Source organism: Perna viridis, chromosome 9 (assembly GCF_037379345.1).
Source record: "Perna viridis isolate PV_CMFRI_1.1 ecotype Kerala chromosome 9, ASM3737934v1, whole genome shotgun sequence".
Lineage (NCBI taxonomy): Eukaryota > Metazoa > Mollusca > Bivalvia > Mytilida > Mytilidae > Perna > Perna viridis.
This window is the reverse complement of record NC_142453.1, coordinates 39,526,780-39,547,815: the sequence shown is the minus strand read 5'-3', so window position 1 is coordinate 39,547,815 and position 21,036 is coordinate 39,526,780. Positions and strand designations below refer to the sequence as shown.

Below are 21,036 nucleotides of genomic sequence, written 5' to 3'. Positions count from 1 at the left end.
ATTAAAACAATCATAAAATTTTGCTTACCTTTCACCTGCTACTCTGACACTTTACGGCATGACCGTCCAAGGAGCATTACTTATTTCAATAGGAAGCATGACTGGTGGGCCATTCACAAATACATTTGAGTTGTCTTCCGCTTTCCTGTACATCTGTAAATAATATAAAGGTACTTCATTTCAGTTAAAGTTTTGAAAAAAGTTTTCCTAAAAAGATACTATAGAACTTTGCACAACTATTTAAATAGCTATTTTTTCTATTTAATTTTATGAGTGATCAAAATTTTGACCCTTCTGATATTATTTCTGCAAGAACAGATGATACACAAGTTATATTGAAGACATATCTAAGAATGATATCTTTGACATTTACCAAGATATGTTGCAAATAAAAGTGTTTAAATAATACCTGTTTGTAGTGTTTCTTGAATAACTGTTTAGGCGACCTATATATCGTCAATGAACGGTAGCCTGCAAATCAGATAAATCAACCAACATACATATATACAAACGCATATAAAGCACACAAAAAACTAAAATCAACAAAGAACTAAAAAACATGAGTAACATGGACCCCTATAGAAAATAAACTAAAAAAAGTTAACACATGGTAAATTTAATAACTATATTTAATGCACTGAATACACTTCTTCTTCTTCATCTTCTTCTTTTCCATTTCCTTCTTCCTCTTCTTCTTTTTCATTTTTTTCTTCCTTCTTTTCTTCTTTTTTTTCAGATTTTTCAAATCTTATTTTTTTTTTTTGAAAATTCTGAATTATTTTATTTTTTTCAGCTCTTTTCAAAATATTTTTATTTTTTTAAAACAAAATTTGAATTACCATTTTTTTTTTTTTTTGAAAAAAAAATCCCAGCCAAAGTATAAATCGTTTTAGTACTAATTTTGTGGTCATTAAATGTTAATTTGGTGCGTTGCATATTGAAATGTCTCTTTTTGGTGTTTTAGCTGTATCTGTTTTCTGCTTATCTCCCTTGAACATCCTTGGCTAGCAACGGGTTTTTTTTTCTCTTCAGCAGCCTAGACATTTAAGTTGAACCATGAAGCCCCATCAATACTTAAGTATGAATTCACCATAAGATGCACATTACACTTTAAAATAGTACTTTATTCCCTAAATATCTTCTCAACCGATAAATTTGATACCGGAAATACTTGGCGAGGTCAAATATTTTCTATAGATACGGCGTACCTGTCAAATTTGCATATGAAAAGCCACATGCCAATGTGTGTGTTGAGCTAGAAATTAAGATATTTTGCTCTTTGTTTATGTCACTAAAATCGAACTTAACTAATTTGGAAATGTTAAGAATGATGTCTGGAGGTTAAAGTGAACTGGCAAAACCATAATTTTTCTTTGTGTATATATTTAATTGGTAAGTGATTAGAAGAACAATGTATATCTCAGTTTGTCTATTATCTTTTGGATTTCTTTTTCATATTTTTTGGTGTTTGGCAGCAGGATGCAATGAATATCAAAAAATACACTGAAAAGGAGCAATTCATTTCATGTATCTTTTATTTATCTCATTATGAACGTTTGCCTTCTTATTCTGTTCTTGTATACTAAAGGCATTACTAAATCACAAAGTTAGTATGACACCTCAGTAAGGTAGTTCAGTTTATGCTGGATTGGTATATGTATAAATTTACAATGTAGCAGAGTGATATTGTAGTCTCCGTGATAAACCTAAAGTCTGATGCCAGAAGCTGGTAAAATCACGGCCATCAATAACTCTAATTAATATCCAAATCCTAATATAAAAAGAATATCATTATCAGGATTTCCGAATATGCTTTGGGTTTTTTTTATCACTTTCGGGTTAAGTTTAGACTCCTTTTTATTTGAGCCAGAATAAAAAAATAGATTCTTTACTCATTTTTTAACCTTGACTGGAAAGGTTTTTTTTCTAATTTTTCTGACTCCTGGATTATTTTCAGTTCCTGTCCGTGTGGGGTTTTGTTTTTAGTTTTTATTCTTAGAGGCGCTTTGTAAACTGTCTTGGTTTTAAGTGCTCGAAAGATTGAGTCAGTATGGCATACTGGTTTGATTTTTGCCATCAAGTAATCATGGAATCGAACAACAATGTTTGTTTTAAGCAAAAAATATTGGAACTGGTTACAACTACTGATGATCTGTTCTCACTTTGCATCAGTGTTTTTTGTCAAAACAAAAATTTCTGTGTTGGAAATTTATTGTATCAACACTGTGTGGTCAGATTCTTCAATTTTAATATTCAATATAATACCCCCCCCCCCCCCCAAAGAAAATTCTAATGACCGACTAAATATTTTTTATGGCCCTCAGGCTGTGGTAAACCAACTTTGTATTAAAATTTGGCCTTGGGTGTTTTGTCTCTTTTATTACAAATTGAAGAATGTGATTTGACCCCTTTTACTGAAACATTGCTAAACATTAACAGTGTTAAAAATTATAACTGATAAACAATAGGCCTTTGGCTTCGTACATTTTGTTTAACTAACATCCTCTCCTAACTTTACTGAATTTTATTATGTCTTTGATAAATGTTTTTTAAATGAATTACCATTACAGGTCATGGCAAATATCATTCCAGACATATTTTTTTTGATGATACAAATGTACATACATCCATGTATTGAGATAATTTTTGGTATATTCTTATGTTAGTAAGAAGTAATTTGTTACAGATCAAAAGCTTTAATGGTTTTTAATTTTGGTAATTTGATTTATGATTTTTAGTTACAATGATATTGCTGGCCTTTTCTAACCGCATCCTTTTTTTTAGAAAATACCTGTCATTTTCTTACATTGGGAAATTTGTAATAACCCTACAAATTTTGAATCTGTACTTAAAATGATTAATTTCATAGAGGATGTGAAGAAAAAGACCAGTCATGATCAGCATCATTTTGAACAGAAATACCACTTGTATTGCTATTCCTGGTACAGACAATATGCCCTCAGTAAAAGTGTCTTGTTTTCTTCCAAATGTGTTGGCAAATTATAATGCAGAAGAGACATTTGAATTTTTTGTTTGTTTATTATTTTGTTATTGTGAACTCAATGTCAGAAGGTCAAGAATTTTAGTCCATTCATGGCAAGACAATGATATTTTTAAAACTTATTACTATTGGGTGACAGCCAACGTATAATAATTTATTTTTTACAATCATCAAGTCAAATTCACACATCAACTAGTACCAGTACTTTAAAATGGTTTAATTTGTCAAAACATGCTTGAGAATGGATTTTGTTTTGTTTTGGGCCATTCAGTGCATTTAACATTGAAGGACTTGAATAACTGTTAAATATCTTAGAAACCTATTTCTGAATTTACCACAGTCTTCATTGTCTATCCCTGTCAAGTTCTTAAGCTCTTACAATGTTTTAAATCTAATTTTCTGTTCTTTGAGCATTTTAATAGAAGAAAACTTGGTTGAAGTTGGTATCTTTTAAAAAAAAAATAATATTCAAAATGGATGTAGAACAAAAATGCTACAAAGGTATTTGTTCATTAACTTGAGCCTTTTAGACATTTAAGAAGCAGTTGTCTTCTTTCAATTCCATATGGTTTATAAGAATACATATTGAAACAGGAATGTGAAAGAAAAGGATGTTATTTTCTTGGAAATTTCCTCCCATGGGCAGGATTGATGAATAATAGGTTCTTACATATGTACGTGAGTGAAGGTCAAAGATTGGGTGCTCATTGTGTTTTGCTCCACTCAAACAAGTGAACAATTTTCTGTGGTTTCATATCAGTTTATACATCAGCAATACACAAAAATCCTAATTTTTTTTTAGATTTTTAAGGCATTTAATTCAAACCAAGCTTTGCAAGGGTCAAGAGTGTAAAACACTGTCAATGTCTTTCGTTTCATCTAGATGAAATAGGGGAAGTCAAATCATTGCACAGATTTCCACTAAAATCTTGGTTCTCTTGAATACTCTTTGTTTATGCGTAACTTAAGTACCGGTAATCAAGAACAAAATGGATTGCCTGAAATATCAAGATGTTAAATTTATTCCTGTAGTGCTTTACTGTACAGTGAAATATTTTTAATTTTTTTTCCTCTCTAATACTAATTTAATATCATGATCAAGAACTAAAATTATATCAATTATGTTGGGAGCAATATTTGTGCAGTATCTTTTATAAAAGCTAAAGAACGATGCTATGCAACTAGATTGGTACAATGTAACTTTACTATTTTACTAAACTTTGGTGAATGTGATATCGTTATTCATTTTTAGAAACCCATGTTTCTAGATGGGATATACTATTTGTAATGTTTCTTGCCTTGACTTATATTTCATACAAATAATGTTATACCCCAACTTTTTTTTCAGTATTGATCAATATTTTGTAAATTGGACACACTGGTTTATGGTAACTGTCTTCATTAATTACAGACTTAACTCCAATGTCGGGCTATGGATGAATTTGTTTGATTTGCTGTGCTATTGAAATGTAACTTATACACATTTTGCATCTGCCAACAAACCTACTATTTTATATGTAGTGAAAAAAAAATATATGGAAAAATGATCAGACACAATTCCTTATTACAATATTTTAGATATACCTCCAGTTGTTAGGTTTATTTTTCTTTTACTGAATATAAAAGGTATGAAAAAATTGTCATTTTTTCCTATAAAATGTAATAGCCTTTTCAAGAAAAGCAAAATTTCCTCACTTAAGTGTTTTACAAATATGAGATAGCCCTGCGATAAATGCTGTTGAACAGAAGTAGGGATGTATTCTGAACACTTCCTTAGTAGTGAAAAGATATAGAAACAGACAGAATGAGAACTTGTTGTATTAAATTAACCTCACTTCATGTTTAAGACTAGTCTTCTGCATTTTATTAAAAATAAGTATGTGGTCATATACTGATATCATGCTGTTGTCGTTTGTGGACTGTTTGTTTTCCAGACAATAACATGAATAACTTGAGTATAAATGTACTAAGTGTATAGATTTTTAAATTATACTACAAGGTGTCATACCCCAAAAGAAAAGGGGGGCATCAGACACAAACAAGCATTTTTTAGCATTTTTTTTATATCTAGACAATGACAAATATTAGAGAGTGGATCTTGTTGAAATTGTACCACAGGTGCCATAACACAAAAGGAAGGCTTGGGGTTGTGACCTGAACAGTTCTGGAATAAGGCTCAAGAAGGAGCCACTTTGATATGGTCAAATTCTTATGTGTCAAATTTTTAATCAAATTCAAAATTCGGAGTTGTATCATGCTTGAATGGTGTTGACATACTTGCCCTAACTGTTCAGGTTTTGACTTCTTCAGTCGTATCATGCTGTGCCATGCTAAGCATTTTATTATAATTTTAATTTTAAGGTTGCTCCTCATAGCTTAGCTTCACTTTTTCAGAATAAGGGTCCTAGTTTTTCATAGATATAAAAAAATAAAGTGACCTACATTGACTGGTCCAATCCATTTAATCCATTACATATTGTAATGCTTTTAAAAATATTACTTGGATTTTTGAATTAATTTATTGTTAACTTAATTGAATTGTGTCATGACCATTCTACATTATACACTTTTGATCCAATTGAAATATCAGATATATTTAAAAAAGATTTTAAGTGTTAAGTTAAAGTTTGTGTAAGAATCAGGCAAAACAGACACCTTAAAAAATCTATCAATTAAACAATTGACAAAATTAGGAATTAACCATCTTACTAGTTACGATGTAGAACATGCAGGATCCCTACTACTGTACTCTGTGAGGTAAAAATCATTTTGAAAATTATGCTTTTGATGGAGTAACTAGCTCCTAAATGTGTACAATGTATTTTATTAGAGTTATTTCCTATTTTACCTAAAGGATGTACTCGGGGACTATATCACTATATCAGTCTGACATTCAGTCTATGATTTTGGTTTCACGGCTAGCAAAACTACCAGCACTAAACATTTCAAGTGGTTGGTTCTTGTGACCATGTTAACCATATGTTTCAATTGTTTCCTTATTCTAACAAGTACTGGTATTTAAGTATTAAACATACATGTTATAGGTACTGCTCTTATATTGAATTAGATATAGTGCAAACTTATATTTAAATGATAAAATCTGTTAGGTACCAATTTCTCCAAAGTAAATATTGTACTCTGTTAGATATTTAAATAGATTAATCTTCTTATTTAATGTAAGATTTAAAGGGAATTGTGTTGATATTAACTCGATTGTTCTCTGGGTGCAGGTGATTATGTGTGCTTTTGTTTGCCAGAATGTTTATCTCCCTTGGGTTATTGTATTTACAGACTTAAAATTTTGATTTTGAGTTTTGGTATTTTATATTGTTAGGGTTAAGTGAGATGCCCATTTTGCTGAAGATATTTGTCATTTTAAAGGCCAATTTAAGGTAGCCTCTTGAAATTTGTTACTGTTTATTGAAGGCCCATATACTGTTTTTGGTTGTTTTAAGGGTTGTTCTCTCGGACAAATTCCACATTTCCCCCCTTTCTCCTGTATTTATATGGTGTCTTTTTGATCATATTATAAGTGGTCTTGTGGAGATGTGGTTTTTGACATGTAGACATAACTTGTCCATTTAGATTACACAAATTTAATTGTTGTTTTTGTTCAGTAAACTTTGGTTGGTTTCTACAAATATTGGTACTTATTAAAAATTCTTGCAAGACCAAATTTCTTGAGTATGAATTTGAACTTTCCAGAAGTCTGGGTTATGACCTCAGATCTCAGAGAGTTATTAATCAAGTATGTTATGAAGAAAATGTGTTTCTTTTGTGTTCAAAAGTAGGAATCCATGAAAAGACCAGATATTTATATTTAACAGTTTTGGGTAACAATACAATTATATTCCCTGAACCAATCAGCACAATTCTTTGACTAGTATGTAAATGATTTGCATTAATATGAATATAACACAAGATTTATGGGTGAACAGTGGACAGATTCATCCATTTCATGACTAATAAGTGAATTCATCATTGTCTAAAACAGTTTCAGCTTACATGTATCAAAATTAATACTCTGAATTAGGCTTTTAAACCATATAAAAACTTAATGTTTTCATCGATGATCATAAATATCTCATTCTCATATTCCAGGTTAGTTTATTCAAGTGCTTATTTGGTTAACCATGTAGAACATGTCTATATGATAGTTCTCGTGAGACCATAAATCAGTCATTGATTGATTTACCATCTGTTCTGTCAAGTCTTGGACCAGTTTACATGTTAAGCTATAAACTGCAATTTTGACTATTTAAAAAAACATAATGTTGGGTATTTCCAGAATGATACAAAATATCTATTTCTAACTTTATCAATTATAATGAGCAGATTGTTGCTCAATTTTAAGTGTAAAAATCTATGGTATTTTTTTCAACTTTTTGGAGGGTATAGATTATTCTTAAAAACAAATTTTATTGTTCTGCTTGTATCATCTGTAAATTTTAAAAAATGTTCCTACAATGAAATTTTAAGAATGGGCAATTTTCTAATAAAATCAGTGTTTAAATGGGTCGATTTTTCAACTTGGTAAAATGTTTCATTTAACATTTTCCACCGGAATTGGATACATGGTATATAGCCTTCTCAAAATGACGAGCAGAATTCAGTACAAATATGTTTTCATCTAAAAGTTTTCTTATTCATTGAAATGTTTAATTTAGATCAATTGAACGCTCTGTTCAAGATGATAGGCCATAACCCTTTGTGGTCATACATATTTGATAAGACACAGGTAAAGAATTTCCAATTAAACTCTGATAACTGTGATATTATGAAAGTAATATAAACTGTATTATATTTGGGAAGAACATCGGTATGGATTGGTAAAACATACAGGTGTGGGATGGGATGTGTTATAAACAGTGTAAAGTTGCTGTGTGGATAAATATTATTTTTTGTTAAAAAACAAAATGTAAGTTAAGCAAGATTTAAAAAAAATGATAAAATTACAACTTCTCCAGAAATACTCAGTTTAGAAAATAATAGCAGTAGGGGACAATAAATAGAAAGAGAGCACTTTATTGAATTATTTATTTTGGTAATAATAAATGATATTGTTCTATATTTTATAGCATTGTTACATTCAGTATTATGTCAGTACAGTGAAAGTCTTTACTGATTAAAGATAAATATTAACATTTATTATTCCTGTATACAGCAAATTGAGAAATTGAAAAAAATGTGAGTCAGACCAAGTGTGTCAGACAAGACCTGAACTGATATATAAATATCACTATTTATAAAAATTATTAATCGATCGTAAATGAATTAATTGATATGGATTGGAGTAGAAGGGTAGAACTTTTCTTAACATATGTTTTTTTTATTCCAGGAAAAACTCTATAAATGACAAAGCAATGATGACAGTAATATGATTAAACAGGGTGTTGTTCAGGAGAAGATCGCTGATCTATCAATGAACCAGTTACCTCCCCTGAGTACGCTACCACAGTGGTCACGTATCAACACGCTGGACAGGGGACGCTATCCAAAACCGTTTGTCAAGGTATGTTATTATGCGACGTCATATAAGTCTTATTACATTGAAGGTCAAGTCTGTGCCTTTTGCCTTTAATAATTTATTTAAACCTTGTATTTATGAGTAGGACATATTATGTTGAAATTGACTACTTTGGCTAGTATCTGCAAAATGTTTATACAGACTCTTGTATATTTGTGCAATGTAGCATAGAAATTGAGTACTGTGAATGCAGCTTTCTTTAACAATACTTGTGGTAAGAGTACTATGGAAATGGTAATGACATATAGTCTTTGCAATTATGATTCTCTCAGAAATTCCTTATCATTGACCAAAAATAGAATTATTATTTCAACAATTCAATTTGGTCATCAATTAGATGTATTATTTAAATATGTTTTGTCCTTCAATCCTTTATACCAACATGCCCACTGCAAACCATTCTATAATTAAAACCCTTATATATTGGGACAATATATGCACAACAAATCAGACTTACTATCGAAGACAACACTTACTTGCTGTATGAGTTATACCAGATTAGAGACTTAATCCTCTAATGTAAACATAATAAAACTCAAATTAGTTTAAACCCTTGTTCTTAATTTAAAGTACATGTACATGTACAAAACAAGATCCAATAGGAACACTGAACGTACTTTTAAACATATTCTTGTGGACAACGGAACAATTATGTGTAATAAGGTAGGCCATTTTGTAGAGAAACTAGTCTACTCAGTTTTGGATTTTTGAAGTCTGTTGAATTTGTTTTATACAGTTGATTCCTGTTAATCACGTAGCCTATTTATCAGAAAAAAATATACAATTAACATAAATCTTCATTTCAAGGGAAAATACCTAATATTTTCAATGTTAGAGTGGAACATATTCTTTTATCATGTCTAACTAGATTCCTGCCATAGGGTCTAGTCAAAAGAAAGAAAAATATTGTTGTAAAAACAAAGTTCTTCAGAAAAATGAGGTATTTCTCTATGTATTGTTGTTTTATTCGTTTAGGAACATTTTAAGTAAATTTTGAAAAGTATTGAAGCAATTAAGAGTAATTTTCTAATTTTTGGTCTTATTTATTTTTGCGAATAGGAGGAATTTTTTACTTGGATAAGATGGGAATTTATTTTGATTTTTGAGTTTCTATGCAATTAACAGATGTTAAGTAGAATAATGCATATTTATAAAATATTTACACTTTGATGGGAATACATGCCTGGGGTTCTAATATTAGTCCCTGTTTGCATATCTGGGAAATATCAACAGTGGAATTCAGTAAAACATGGTCTTTCACATGCAGCCTGTGAATAGTCAAATAGGAAAAGGCAGTTATTTTTAGCCTCTATCTGATTTCATACACTTGTCATTATGTTTCTTTGAGTCTAGGGCTGTAACAAAACTCCTACCTCACAATACAAAACTATTGTCAGACATTGATTTTTGCAATGAATAGTTTCATCCTTATTTGTGTCATTATATTACTTTTTAGGTTGATTTTTAAGAAGTGTCATTGTTTTGTTACCATGGATTTTATTACTTATGTTATGGGGGCCTTTCAGAGCTATCTTAAGGTGTGATTACACTCATGTTGAATACTTTATTGTATTTTTCTATTTTGTATTTAGGTTAAGTGCTGGTTGCTGGTGCAATTTTTTGCACTTAATCTTATAAATTCTTCTTTCTATTATTCCCAAGTCTGTTACTGTAACAGTTGACATTTATCCATAACGACAATGACTATATGACAACAATGGTGACAGGAAAGGCCCCCCCCACCCCATATGACCGCTGGGCCTGACTGTGTCTTTGTGGCTTGTCTTCAATGGTTAACTCCATTCACAGTAAAATCACTGTTTAAATCACCATCCCATAAAAGTAGGAACACTTCTAACTTTTCCATACCTTTAATTTTTTAGTCTTTTTGATCATAATAGATAACACTGATGAAATAAGTTGTTGGATGATAAAAGTTGAGTTTCACAAAAATTTTAGGACAAACACAATCCAACACTAGAAGGAAAGAAGGAAGATGAAATTGAAGAAGATAAAGATGTTTCAGAAATGGCACCACCTCAGAGGATCCACCACCTGGAGAGGAGTATTGGATTCCTCAAACAGCAACATCAAGAAGTCCTCCGATGTCTTCATGAAGAAATAGAGGCACTAAAAAAAGAAAATAAAGGTGAGTTCTTTGTTGTCTGTAAGAGGATATAGAGGCACTGAAGGTTGCATCTCCCATGACTTCTCGAGGAAATACAGGCACTGAAAAAGAAATTAAAGAAAGATATGGAGAAGTGTACAGAGGTCTATGTAACTTGTTTCTGTTAAATGTTAAATGAAGATAGTCATATTTTTAGTGTTATTGATTCCAGTATTTGCCATACAAAATAATTCTAATTTAACTTTAATTATAACAAATTACAATGTACTATGTTTTTAGACCTTCAGTTTAAAATTGTAATGAGCCAAAAGAGCCAGCAGCAATCTGAGAAGAGAAGCGCTAGCACAAATAGTCACAAAAGTCGTAAGGAAGAGTCTCGTTCTCGAGGGGGTGCTGGTGGTATGGATAAAGGTAAAAAGTCTTTTTATTTCCTTTACATTATTTTAATTATACCACAATAATTTTTACCGTTATTCTTTAACTTTTTTTCTCTAATTTATATTGTTTAACTTTCTAATCTTTATTAAGAGGCTAGGCAAAGTAAATTCTTCCTTTAACCATATAGTAGCATTTACTTAAAGAACTCTGGGTCCAGTGGTTAAAAGAAGGAGTATTTTTCCTCTTAAGATTTAAGACTTTGCAAATCAAGCTTAACTTTTCAACAAATGGTGTGTGGAGTGTTTGATGTGACTACAGTAACCCTACCATTTCCCTGTTGGAAGACTTTATTTTGTCAAGCCTTGTATAATATTTTGCATGTTTTATATCTAATACTAAGACAGTACTCATTAAACGAAAAGTTCTTTTATCAATAACATGAAAAAAAAAAGCTTCACATTCCACTGGAGCAGGTTATTATCTCCCTTGAAATGAATAAATATCTTTGATATATTTTCCTGTGTGAAATATAACATACAGTTTACATTGTACAACAGTTTGTTGATTGAAGTTTGTAATATTGGTTACTTACAATGTGTTTTTAATGTTTCTCTGTTAGTATTAAAGTTTTTACACTGTTTTATTTAATATTTTATTCTAACTGGTGTTTCTAACTTTCCTCTTAAATCTTTCCACAAGTCCTGAAAGTAAATTCCTTGATATACATATATACTGTGTTACCAAATTTTTATTTGTATTATGAAGAATTGAAGAAATTATTCGTACCCACAAAATGTTTCTATTAAAAGAAAATAGAAAACGAATAGCAAACCTCTTACAAGTATTTTTTAAATATTTTTTATGGTTTGTCAGAGAGGGAAATAGGATTTGTAATGAAACATTTGTTTACATCAGTAATTGAATAGAATATACAGAAAAAATCTGATAAGATGTCCCTACGTAACTGCAATTTTGATATTTGGGATCTGAATTTGCCATCAAATGTCGTTTTTTAAAGAATGGAAGTTTGTGGAAAGATTGTGTTCTACCTGTTGTGATTTTATTTTATATCTACTAATTGTTTGATTTTCAGAATATTCTTCAAACTCTTTGATCTCACAAACTATAGAAATAACTAGCTCAGCTGGAAGATCTCGTGGTAAGATACAACACAGCGAAATAATGGCTACTTCATTCATGTCCTTTAATTATGTTCATTTTTTATTTAAAATTTCTCCTATTCATATTAGTACAATTGAATCTTAATTTTTTTTTAAGAATTAACCATACAATTAACACAACATTTGAACAGATTTAGTTGTGTTACTGTTTCATTGCATTGCAAGCTATTACACCAAATAGCATTCACTGTTTTTTTAATTGTATGACTGAAACACTTTTTAAATACTAGACAGTTTGTGCCTATTTTTAAAAATCATGCAATTTGTTTCATGTTTTCAGAAGAAAGAATAGATGAGCTGAAGATAATATTTCTAGAAGAAGAAATAAAAGAATTAAAGATAGCTTTACGTGAAGCTAGGAATAGAAATACTTATCTTACTAATCTGTTAGAACAAGCTGAAGATATTAAAAAGAAACAGTAAGTCACATGCTACCATTCATTCAAAGCTGTTCATGTATAGAAAAAAGCAGCAAGTCACAAGCTTCCATTTAAGTTCTGCAATATATGTAAAAAGTAATTCACTGGTTACCATGTAACTATTGCTATAAAATGTATATTAAACACCAATTTGAAAAAAGACACATATAAGCTGTTGCTTTAGCTTGTAAGTTATGTTCTCAATTTATTTTTATACATCACTCTGATGCATAGTTATCAGAATTCACACCCAAACTTATGGTGAAGAAATAGTGAAGCATCAAATTTTTATCATATTTATGCATAAACTGATTTTTTATGTAGTAGATAATATTTTAGTCAATCAAATTAAAACTAGCACTTGAATGAGGGTACAAAGTGGACAGATAGTTTTAATTAGATTGTATTGTAGTCTACCCTATGTTTTGAATGGATTTACGGATCTTGTCACATAAAAATCACAGTGTCATGTGACAATAATAACAAGCCCTTACGGCTTTTTAACAGGAAGAAATAAGTAACAAAATAACAATGTATAAGTAAATTTAATGACTATATCTTTGTTACAGTAGTTATAAATCTACTTAATGCTTGCACTTCCATGCAATAATTCCACCAGCTCTATTCACAATATCATGAATATGTCAGAGGAGCTGATGTAACAGCTAAAGGGGCTAACTTTAAGTGGACGATGTCACATGTTGTTTCGTTTTTTATATAATGATATACATATGTATTTTAGGTCACAAAAGATAGAGACATTACAGTACCAAGTCACTCAGGGTGGAGGTCCATTAGCAGAGCAGCTGTCATCAGGGAATATAACTCTATTTAATAATCCTCAACGACCTCCAACCTTATCTGAGTGTGAAGCTGTTATCAGACACCTTCAGCATGTGAATGAACAACAGAAACATGAGGTAGGAGACAGATTACTGAGCTTTTGATTTATGAAGAAATGATTCACTGAGACCCCAATTTATCATTGGTTTTAAACAATGGATTCCACTTGATCACATACCTGTCATTTGCATAGAAACTCAAAGAACAAAAACATTTTCTATTTTATCCATGTGAAAAATTTCTCAGATTAGCACAAGATAGGACAAAAAATTAGAAAGTTCCTTTTAAATGCATAAATATTTTTCAAAATTTAAGTACAATTTACCTAAATGGGTTAAACAATACATTGTATTGTGAAATACCTCAGTTTTGAAAAGAAGTGTGTTTTTACAACAATATTTTCTGTTGGTTTTGACTAGACACTATGGCAGGAATCTAATTTTACATGATAAAAGAATTTTTCCACTTAACCATTGAAAATATTAGGTATTTTCTTTTGAAGTGATGATTTCTGTTAATTGCATGTGTTTTTCTAACAAATAGGCTATGCAATTAAAAGGAATCCACTGTATTATTGAGGCAGTTCCTTCATTTCCCATGCAAGTCTTAGATTTTGCTTTGCTACATCATGGAAGTTGATTATTCATCCCAAGAAATCTTATACATTTACAACTATAATTACCCAAGATATTTTTTCCACATGCCTTGGTTTGATTTTGAATTTGTAAAAAGTGTTTAAGAAGTCTTCATACCTTCTGCCATAAGATTAAATCTCACGTTCAACTACATGTAGCATTTTTTTTACATACAATCTAAGAAATTTCACACTACAGTTTAGCATGCATCTAACTATGGACCTAATCTAGACATAGATAACAAAGGGAATAGTAAATTCTGTTTGAAAAACAATCATTTTGACATTTTTGTCAATGTAATCCAATACAAAAATCTTCTTGTTGAAGATGACAAATTTGATAAGTGAGGTTAAACAAGGAAATGTTTTTGCCCATTTCAACCTCTAGATAAGGCCCTGATCTAGTTTGACACCATCTCATTATTTGTATCAAATGTTCCAAGGTGACAACTTTCAGGTGTTGACTCTTTAGGTCTTTATTATAATTTCAGCTTGACTCATTGAAGTCTGACTTGCGAGATGTACTGTACTCCCACAAATGGACTCCGGATGCCTATCTCCTTGCCAAGGCATACATTGCTGAAGATGATGCCAAAGAACAAGAGAAAGCCCTGCCTAAAATTGGTCTCAAAAATCCATCAAGAAAATTGTAAGTTGAAATTTCATTCATTAATTAACTTTTCTGCTTTAGAAAATTTTTTTGAAGTTAGTAGTTTGGAAGTTACAGATTAACACTTTGTTTTGACGTTCCATACGTTGTTGGTGTCACATTCGACTGAACCGGGCTGGTTACGAAAACTTGAATGTTGCTATTAGAATGTGGAGTTATCAAATGCAATATAGATATTAAAATGATTGAAAATGGTTGTTGTTTTAGGATTATAATCATATATCCTTAAAAGATGCCATTAATTGCAGAGGGAAAACACTATTCGATCACAAGAACGTCCATTTTCATATGTGGACGGGTAACATTAAGAAATGCTTGCTTCCCATTTCAGCAATATATCTAAGTTGTTTCTTGGCGTATTTTGATAAAACAAACTTTTTTGGGAAGAGCAGTTTGTGCTGCAGACAATGTCATATTTTTCATGACGTAATGATAATATCAAAGCGTATTACAATATCACCAATGTCTCCCCTTTGATGTGGACATTGTAAAAATGGAAAGAAATTGATTTGAAGACAAAATGCTAGACATTTCTTTTTAAAGTTATGCAAATAGCTTTTTTTAATTGGGACTTCTATTAAGAATAATGACAATTTATTACATAACCACAATGAAAATATATATAAAATATTCAATCAGTCTTTTGGTTAATAGCCTTTTTGTCCTTATTTCAATCATGTCACACAAATCTTAATTTTTTCGATGTTGGCAATTGACAAATTCTTGCTTACCATTGTAAAATATAACAATGAATAGTATTTTTACCAAAGTATATTCACGCTTAAAGGACTGTATAAATATTCAGAATATCATGTTAATTCTAAAAATGAGTTTTATTGTCTAATACTAGATAAATACACACGTATGTTGTGATGTCACATTGTCTTTTTTCCGATGTTTTCTACACATTGCATGCTACCCCGTCTTTATCAAAAGCTTTTTTCGTTAGCTTTGAGTGAACTAATAACTATGAAATTTTGAGTTTTACATGTATATATGCTGCAGGTAGTATATCCTAAAAATAATGGTACTTGGTTGAACATATATCTAAGCGCAGCATTTTGTCTGTGTCTAACCAAAATGTCACAACATCTAAAATTTGTATATTTTATTTATTCACGTGTACACCATGCGAAATTCGAAGGAATTGTTCAAAAAGGCAAATGGTGTTGAGTCGATTTCTTCATATACTTAAAAATGTATTCATCCTTCTCTATGGTTTTATTATTTCATATTTCCTTTGGCTTAACAAATGGGTTATATATATAATGTAAAACCCTGTGTAACAAAAATGTCACAAAGCACATTTTTGAGGTTACCAAAGTAACGTTCTGTTTTGCGACATAAAAACTCTATAAAGGTCAAACTTAAAAACAATAAAAAGTATTGAAAAGTTATGACATACTAGATTGAATTAATACAACTGTGGATGTAATGAATTGAAAAAAAAAGGTTTTAGCAAATCTGATAAAATAATGAAAGAAATGTTGAAAAGAAAACAGGAAGAAGAAAGCCCCTCCCCCTCCCCCTACCTTGCGCGCACTCCTGTCTGTTTATATGCAATGATGCCCTGGTGAATTCGGGATTCAGCGTGTCTGTATCGAAGTATTTTAAAATATGTAGACACACGCTTGCACATTCGCTAGTGAAATATTGTAAAATCAACATATTCCATGTCTTAATGACCTCTTGACAATTATTTCAGCTGTAAGATATAATAAGCTGTACATATATTGCAAAAATGTTTTTTTTTTTTGTTTTTTTTTTTTCAAATCCGACCAAAAACAAAAAAAAAAAGATTTATTCTGGTGTGGCCTTTTTGACCCCCTGAATTAAAACCGGAAATTTCGCTCTCAAATTTTCTCAAAGAGGGAGCTTTGCCAAAGGCCACATGAGCTATTGCCATCACTTGGCATCCATCATTGTCGTCCGTCATCATCGTTGACAATTATGCAAAACTCTTCTCCTCTGAAACTACTTGACTGATTAGAACCAAACTTAGTATAAATTTTGGTATACCTTGGAATATCCTGATTAGAACTGATGTGGGGATTTTTGATTCGTTGAAAAACATAGCCACCATTACTAAAAATAGAACATAGAGGTCAGACAGTAGTTTTTCACATATATCTCCAAAACCATTAGGTTAAGCTAAATTCTGACAGAGTAAAAGTCTTCAGCATGATGAGATTTATCTCTGGTCACATTTTGGTTTTAATCTGTCAAGCCATCTTAGAGTTATTGCCCTTTTTCAACGGTTTTTGCTATTTTTAAAAATCTTCTCCTCTGACACTACTTGACCAATTGAGACCAAACTTGTTATGAATGTTCCTTGGGGTATCCTGCATAGAACTGACGTGGGGATTTTTGATTCATCGAAAAACATGGCCACTGTTATTAAAAATAGAACCTAGAGGTCAGACAGCAGGTTTTTGCATATATCTCCTAAACATTAGGTTTAGCTAAATTCTGACACTGGTAAAATTGTTTAGCATGATGAGGTCTAATTCTTTTCAAATTTTGGTTTTTATCCGTTAAGCCATGTTGGAGTTATTGCCCTTTTTCAAAGATTTTTGCTATTTTTAATGTTATTTCTTTCAAAAATCTTCTCCTCTGATACTACTTAACCAACTAAAACCAAACTTTGTATGAATGTTTCATGGGGTATCCTGCATAGAACTGATGTGGGGATTTTTGACCCATCAAAAAACATGGCAGCCATTTCTAAAAATAGAACATAGCGGTTAGATAGTAGTTTGTCACATATATCTCCAAAACTGTTTAGCCAGCACTCCACAGTTTAGTTTAGTTTCGCACTTTTGGCTAGGATGAAAAATGACATAAATGGAAACCGGTGGTTGCTAAAGTGATTAAAAATGAAGAATCTATTGTTGATAAAACATTTTCTGAAAAAAGGGGACTTTTAAAAGTATTTTGCAATTTTTTATATATTTTCAATGTTGAATGGGCTTTTTTTCAATGACAATTTGACTTCATTGTGAAAGTGAAAGTAAGTCAATTTTTTACCATGCTAAATTTAATAAGTGGATTACAAAGTGAAATAGCTCAAAATCTAACAGGCGATGCTCATATGAGGAAGGGGTTTTTGAAGTGAAAAGTTTGAACAGTTTCAGGGATTGAAATAAAAATTTCAGATATTTTGCGGGAAATTTGATATTTTTAAACCTGATTTTATGAACTGGTTTCTATGGTAACCCTATATGCTGTGGGTAATTTTTTTCCAGAAAATTTTTACTGCATCCTGAAGGCCTTGGCTTGAGCTATTTCTAGATGTATAGATTTACAGATGCTTGACAATTTTTTAAAGTGATAAATATTACAAAGCATCAGATTACAAGACTAAAATTAGGCAGTTCTGCAATACTGTGGAGTGCTGGCTTAGGTTTAGCCAAATTCTTTCAATAGCTGAAATGATCCTTATTATTAGGACTACAAAAGTCTTCAGAGATAAAACTTGTCAGATGACTCCTTGTAAGAGTTATTGCCCTTGAAAGGGGAAAAATGACTTTATTTAACTGTTTTCAGTCAATATCTTGAAAACTATGATAAATTAAAAGAAACTTTCAATTGTTGAAATGATCCTTATGATAAGCCCTACCAAAGACTTCTTGAGTCAAAATTGTTGGACAACTTCTTGTTAAATTTATTGCCTTTGAAAGGCAAAATTCAACCAGGTGGGTGATTCAGGCTCCTGGGAGCCTCTTGTTTGCTTGTAGGTTTGTTGGCTTTCTGTTTTAGTGAGGGTGTTTTACTTTTTCTTAGCGCATCACGAAATATGTTTTCATAATTTTTAACATTTTTCTCATAGGATAAAATTTTCTTTTCAATTTTAAATGAATGATGCCAAACTATTTACCATATCAAGATGTAATCTGATCATTCTAATTGACGAAAATGTATGAAAAAAATAATATTGAGTCGGATAATTAAATAATAAGACATGCCGTGTGTGTTATTTTATGTAAAAAATTAAATAAGCACACTTCTTTTTACAAGTAACAATTATAGAACGATGTACATCGCAATACAAAAAAAAAGACGTCGAAATTTGCAGATTTCGACGTAACAAATATGACACCAACACCGTACCCTACGTCCTTGAGCTTGAATATATTTTTCAGTAATGTTAAAAACTGGATATTGGTACCCATTCAACAACTATACCATTAAGTTACATAAACTGAAAATTGTAGAGGGTACTAAATAACCCAAAGATCAAATACTGGTCAGATGGAAAAGCACCGGTACTTTGGATTTAGGGACTGCCCCCAACACAGTATTGCCCAGATGTACCAAGCTTACTTAGTAAGATATACTTCATATTTTCAGACCTGATATAGCCTACATAAATCATGACACAGTTGTCCTTCCTGCTCTGAAACAGACTGTTGGAAACAAAGCTGCAGAGAGAAGGAAGAGAACTCAGATTTTACAAAAAGCTCGCTTACGGAAGGAAGTTTTACCATGATTACCTGTGATATGTTTGTGTGATAGTGTTGTGAATGACTTGCTTGTTGTCCATTTTTTCATTCTAATGCTTGTTAAATTGCTTACTTTGTCCATATGGATTAAGATGCTTACTTGTGTAGTATTGTTCGTTATTTATTTTTGTAATGTGGTTTGTACCTGGTAAATATGGCGGTACTGTAAAAAAAACCATTAAGTTGATTTTTTTCAAACTTGTAGAAAATGGACCTTTGTCAAACTCATAGAAAACAGAAATTTGAACTTTTGTTTCTTTCAAGTGTTAAATAGGTAATTTTAGACTTCAGACGCTTGCTTCGTTCTTCATACCTGTAGATGAAATAAAAAATATCTGTTTTACTTGGTTAGTACAAAATTTCACAACATTTAGTTATCAACACAAGTCAAAAGATATGTGTTTATTTGTTTGTACCCTAGAATTATATTCTTTGACATGTGGAAAGTGCTTTTCTTATATTCGGTACAGTAGATGTATACTCTGTAGATGCTACCAGGTTATATATGTAAGTTTTAATGAATTGGTATTTATGAAAATCTGTTTATCCCCCCACCTTTTTACAGTTTATCATGTCATCTATGTTACTAAAATGGAATGATACATGTACTTTATTCAATAAAGTAAAAATTCATTATCCATAGATGATCCGAATTGTGAACATATTCATTTGTAATTATGGTTAGGTCTGGGTCTTTTCATCTCTTGAAAAAAAAAAAAATTCCACTATGTAAACTATAAACTTCATATTGACAGTTAGATTTGATATTCAGATCTTCTTCATTAGTCAATGTTTAGATATGTGTGTTGTCATCTTGTCTGTTACGTACCACAATAGCAAGTGCTCAGGTCAAATGACCTTTGACCCTGCATTTATTGTAAATATGTGCAAGTACTCTGGTAGGATATACCAGATTTATGCATTTGATTTCACACCATCTGTTACACCAAGTTTTGTTTCAGTTACTTCACATTTGCTCATTGTGTTCTTTAATGGTGAAGTCTGTAAACTGTAAAGTGTGCATGTGTTTCTTAGAACATATTTCTTATCTTTCTTTTTATTTCTGGTGCTTAATGTTTTTTTCATTGGCATTACTTTATATGCCAAGACTAGGGCTACTTTCATTTAGATAACAGGTGAATTTATGGAAAGAAAATCATTCTATTCCAATAGGGTGAAACCAGTCTGAAAGGAACATCCCAGAGTTCAAATAGTTTTCTCCACAAATTTAATATTTTCTCTTTTGAAAAGGAACTTTTGTGTTGCCTGTTTGTTCACCTTGATAGTAAGCAATGGTTTAATTCCAGTTTTCTTAATTTTTTTTATTTAGTTCTGTATTAGATGTTGTCATGGTAATATAGTTGGAAGAAATCGTTAATTTTTTTGTTACACATTGTTACAATGACAACATAGCCAAAATATTTATTATTTATATAAGAAGTACATAGTTTAAACATTAAGACATCATTATGGTTATTTTATGTCAAAGTCAGTCAGTGAATATACCTTCGACCTTACCCAGTTGTGAATTTGTTGTTTTAATTCAATTTTGTTCCTAATATTTTATCTTCATACATTCCACCCTAGGGATTGTGATAGCTTAATGTAATAAAGGACTTTGTTTTATTGAACAAAAACTGTTTACTTGTAAACTGGAAGGTATATTTCTTTCAAACCAATGTTTATTTTATTATGAATAAATGAATCCAACATATAAATTATTTTATTTTATATCCTTGAGTATCATAGCATA

At 30.8% G+C, this 21,036-nt stretch overlaps 1 protein-coding gene across 5 annotated transcripts; it reads left to right on the top strand.

Annotated features, from left to right (window-relative positions):
- Window positions 1–968: 968 nt before the first annotated feature.
- On the top strand, window positions 969–21,004 carry LOC148608461 (coiled-coil domain-containing protein 74B-like). 5 transcript variants are annotated; one of them, XM_088544516.1, is made up of 10 exons: window positions 1,207–1,392; window positions 4,350–4,389; window positions 8,340–8,513; window positions 10,488–10,677; window positions 10,936–11,067; window positions 12,128–12,193; window positions 12,496–12,634; window positions 13,377–13,554; window positions 14,603–14,760; window positions 19,132–21,004. In XM_088544516.1, the coding sequence occupies exons 3-10, from the start codon at window positions 8,379–8,381 to the stop codon at window positions 19,268–19,270; spliced, it is 1,137 nt and encodes a 378-aa protein (XP_088400642.1). In that variant the 5' UTR covers window positions 1,207–1,392; window positions 4,350–4,389; window positions 8,340–8,378; the 3' UTR covers window positions 19,271–21,004. The 5 variants fall into 5 exon arrangements, with proteins under 5 accessions (XP_088400640.1, XP_088400644.1, XP_088400642.1 ...); XM_088544517.1 differs by having other exon boundaries at window positions 4,350–4,470; XM_088544514.1 differs by lacking the exons at window positions 1,207–1,392; window positions 4,350–4,389 and adding an exon at window positions 969–1,078.
- The last annotated feature ends 32 nt before the right edge of the window (window positions 21,005–21,036 follow it).

Excerpts from the sequence above, each read along its gene's own strand:
- LOC148608461 (XM_088544514.1), top strand. The coding sequence starts at position 8,379 with ATGATTAAACAGGGTGTTGTTCAGGAGAAGATCGCTGATCTATCAATG. Across the intron at positions 11,068-12,127 it reads TGCTGGTGGTATGGATAAAG|AATATTCTTCAAACTCTTTG; the intron begins GTAAAAAGTCTT and ends TTTGATTTTCAG. Across the intron at positions 13,555-14,602 it reads ATGAACAACAGAAACATGAG|CTTGACTCATTGAAGTCTGA; the intron begins GTAGGAGACAGA and ends TTATAATTTCAG.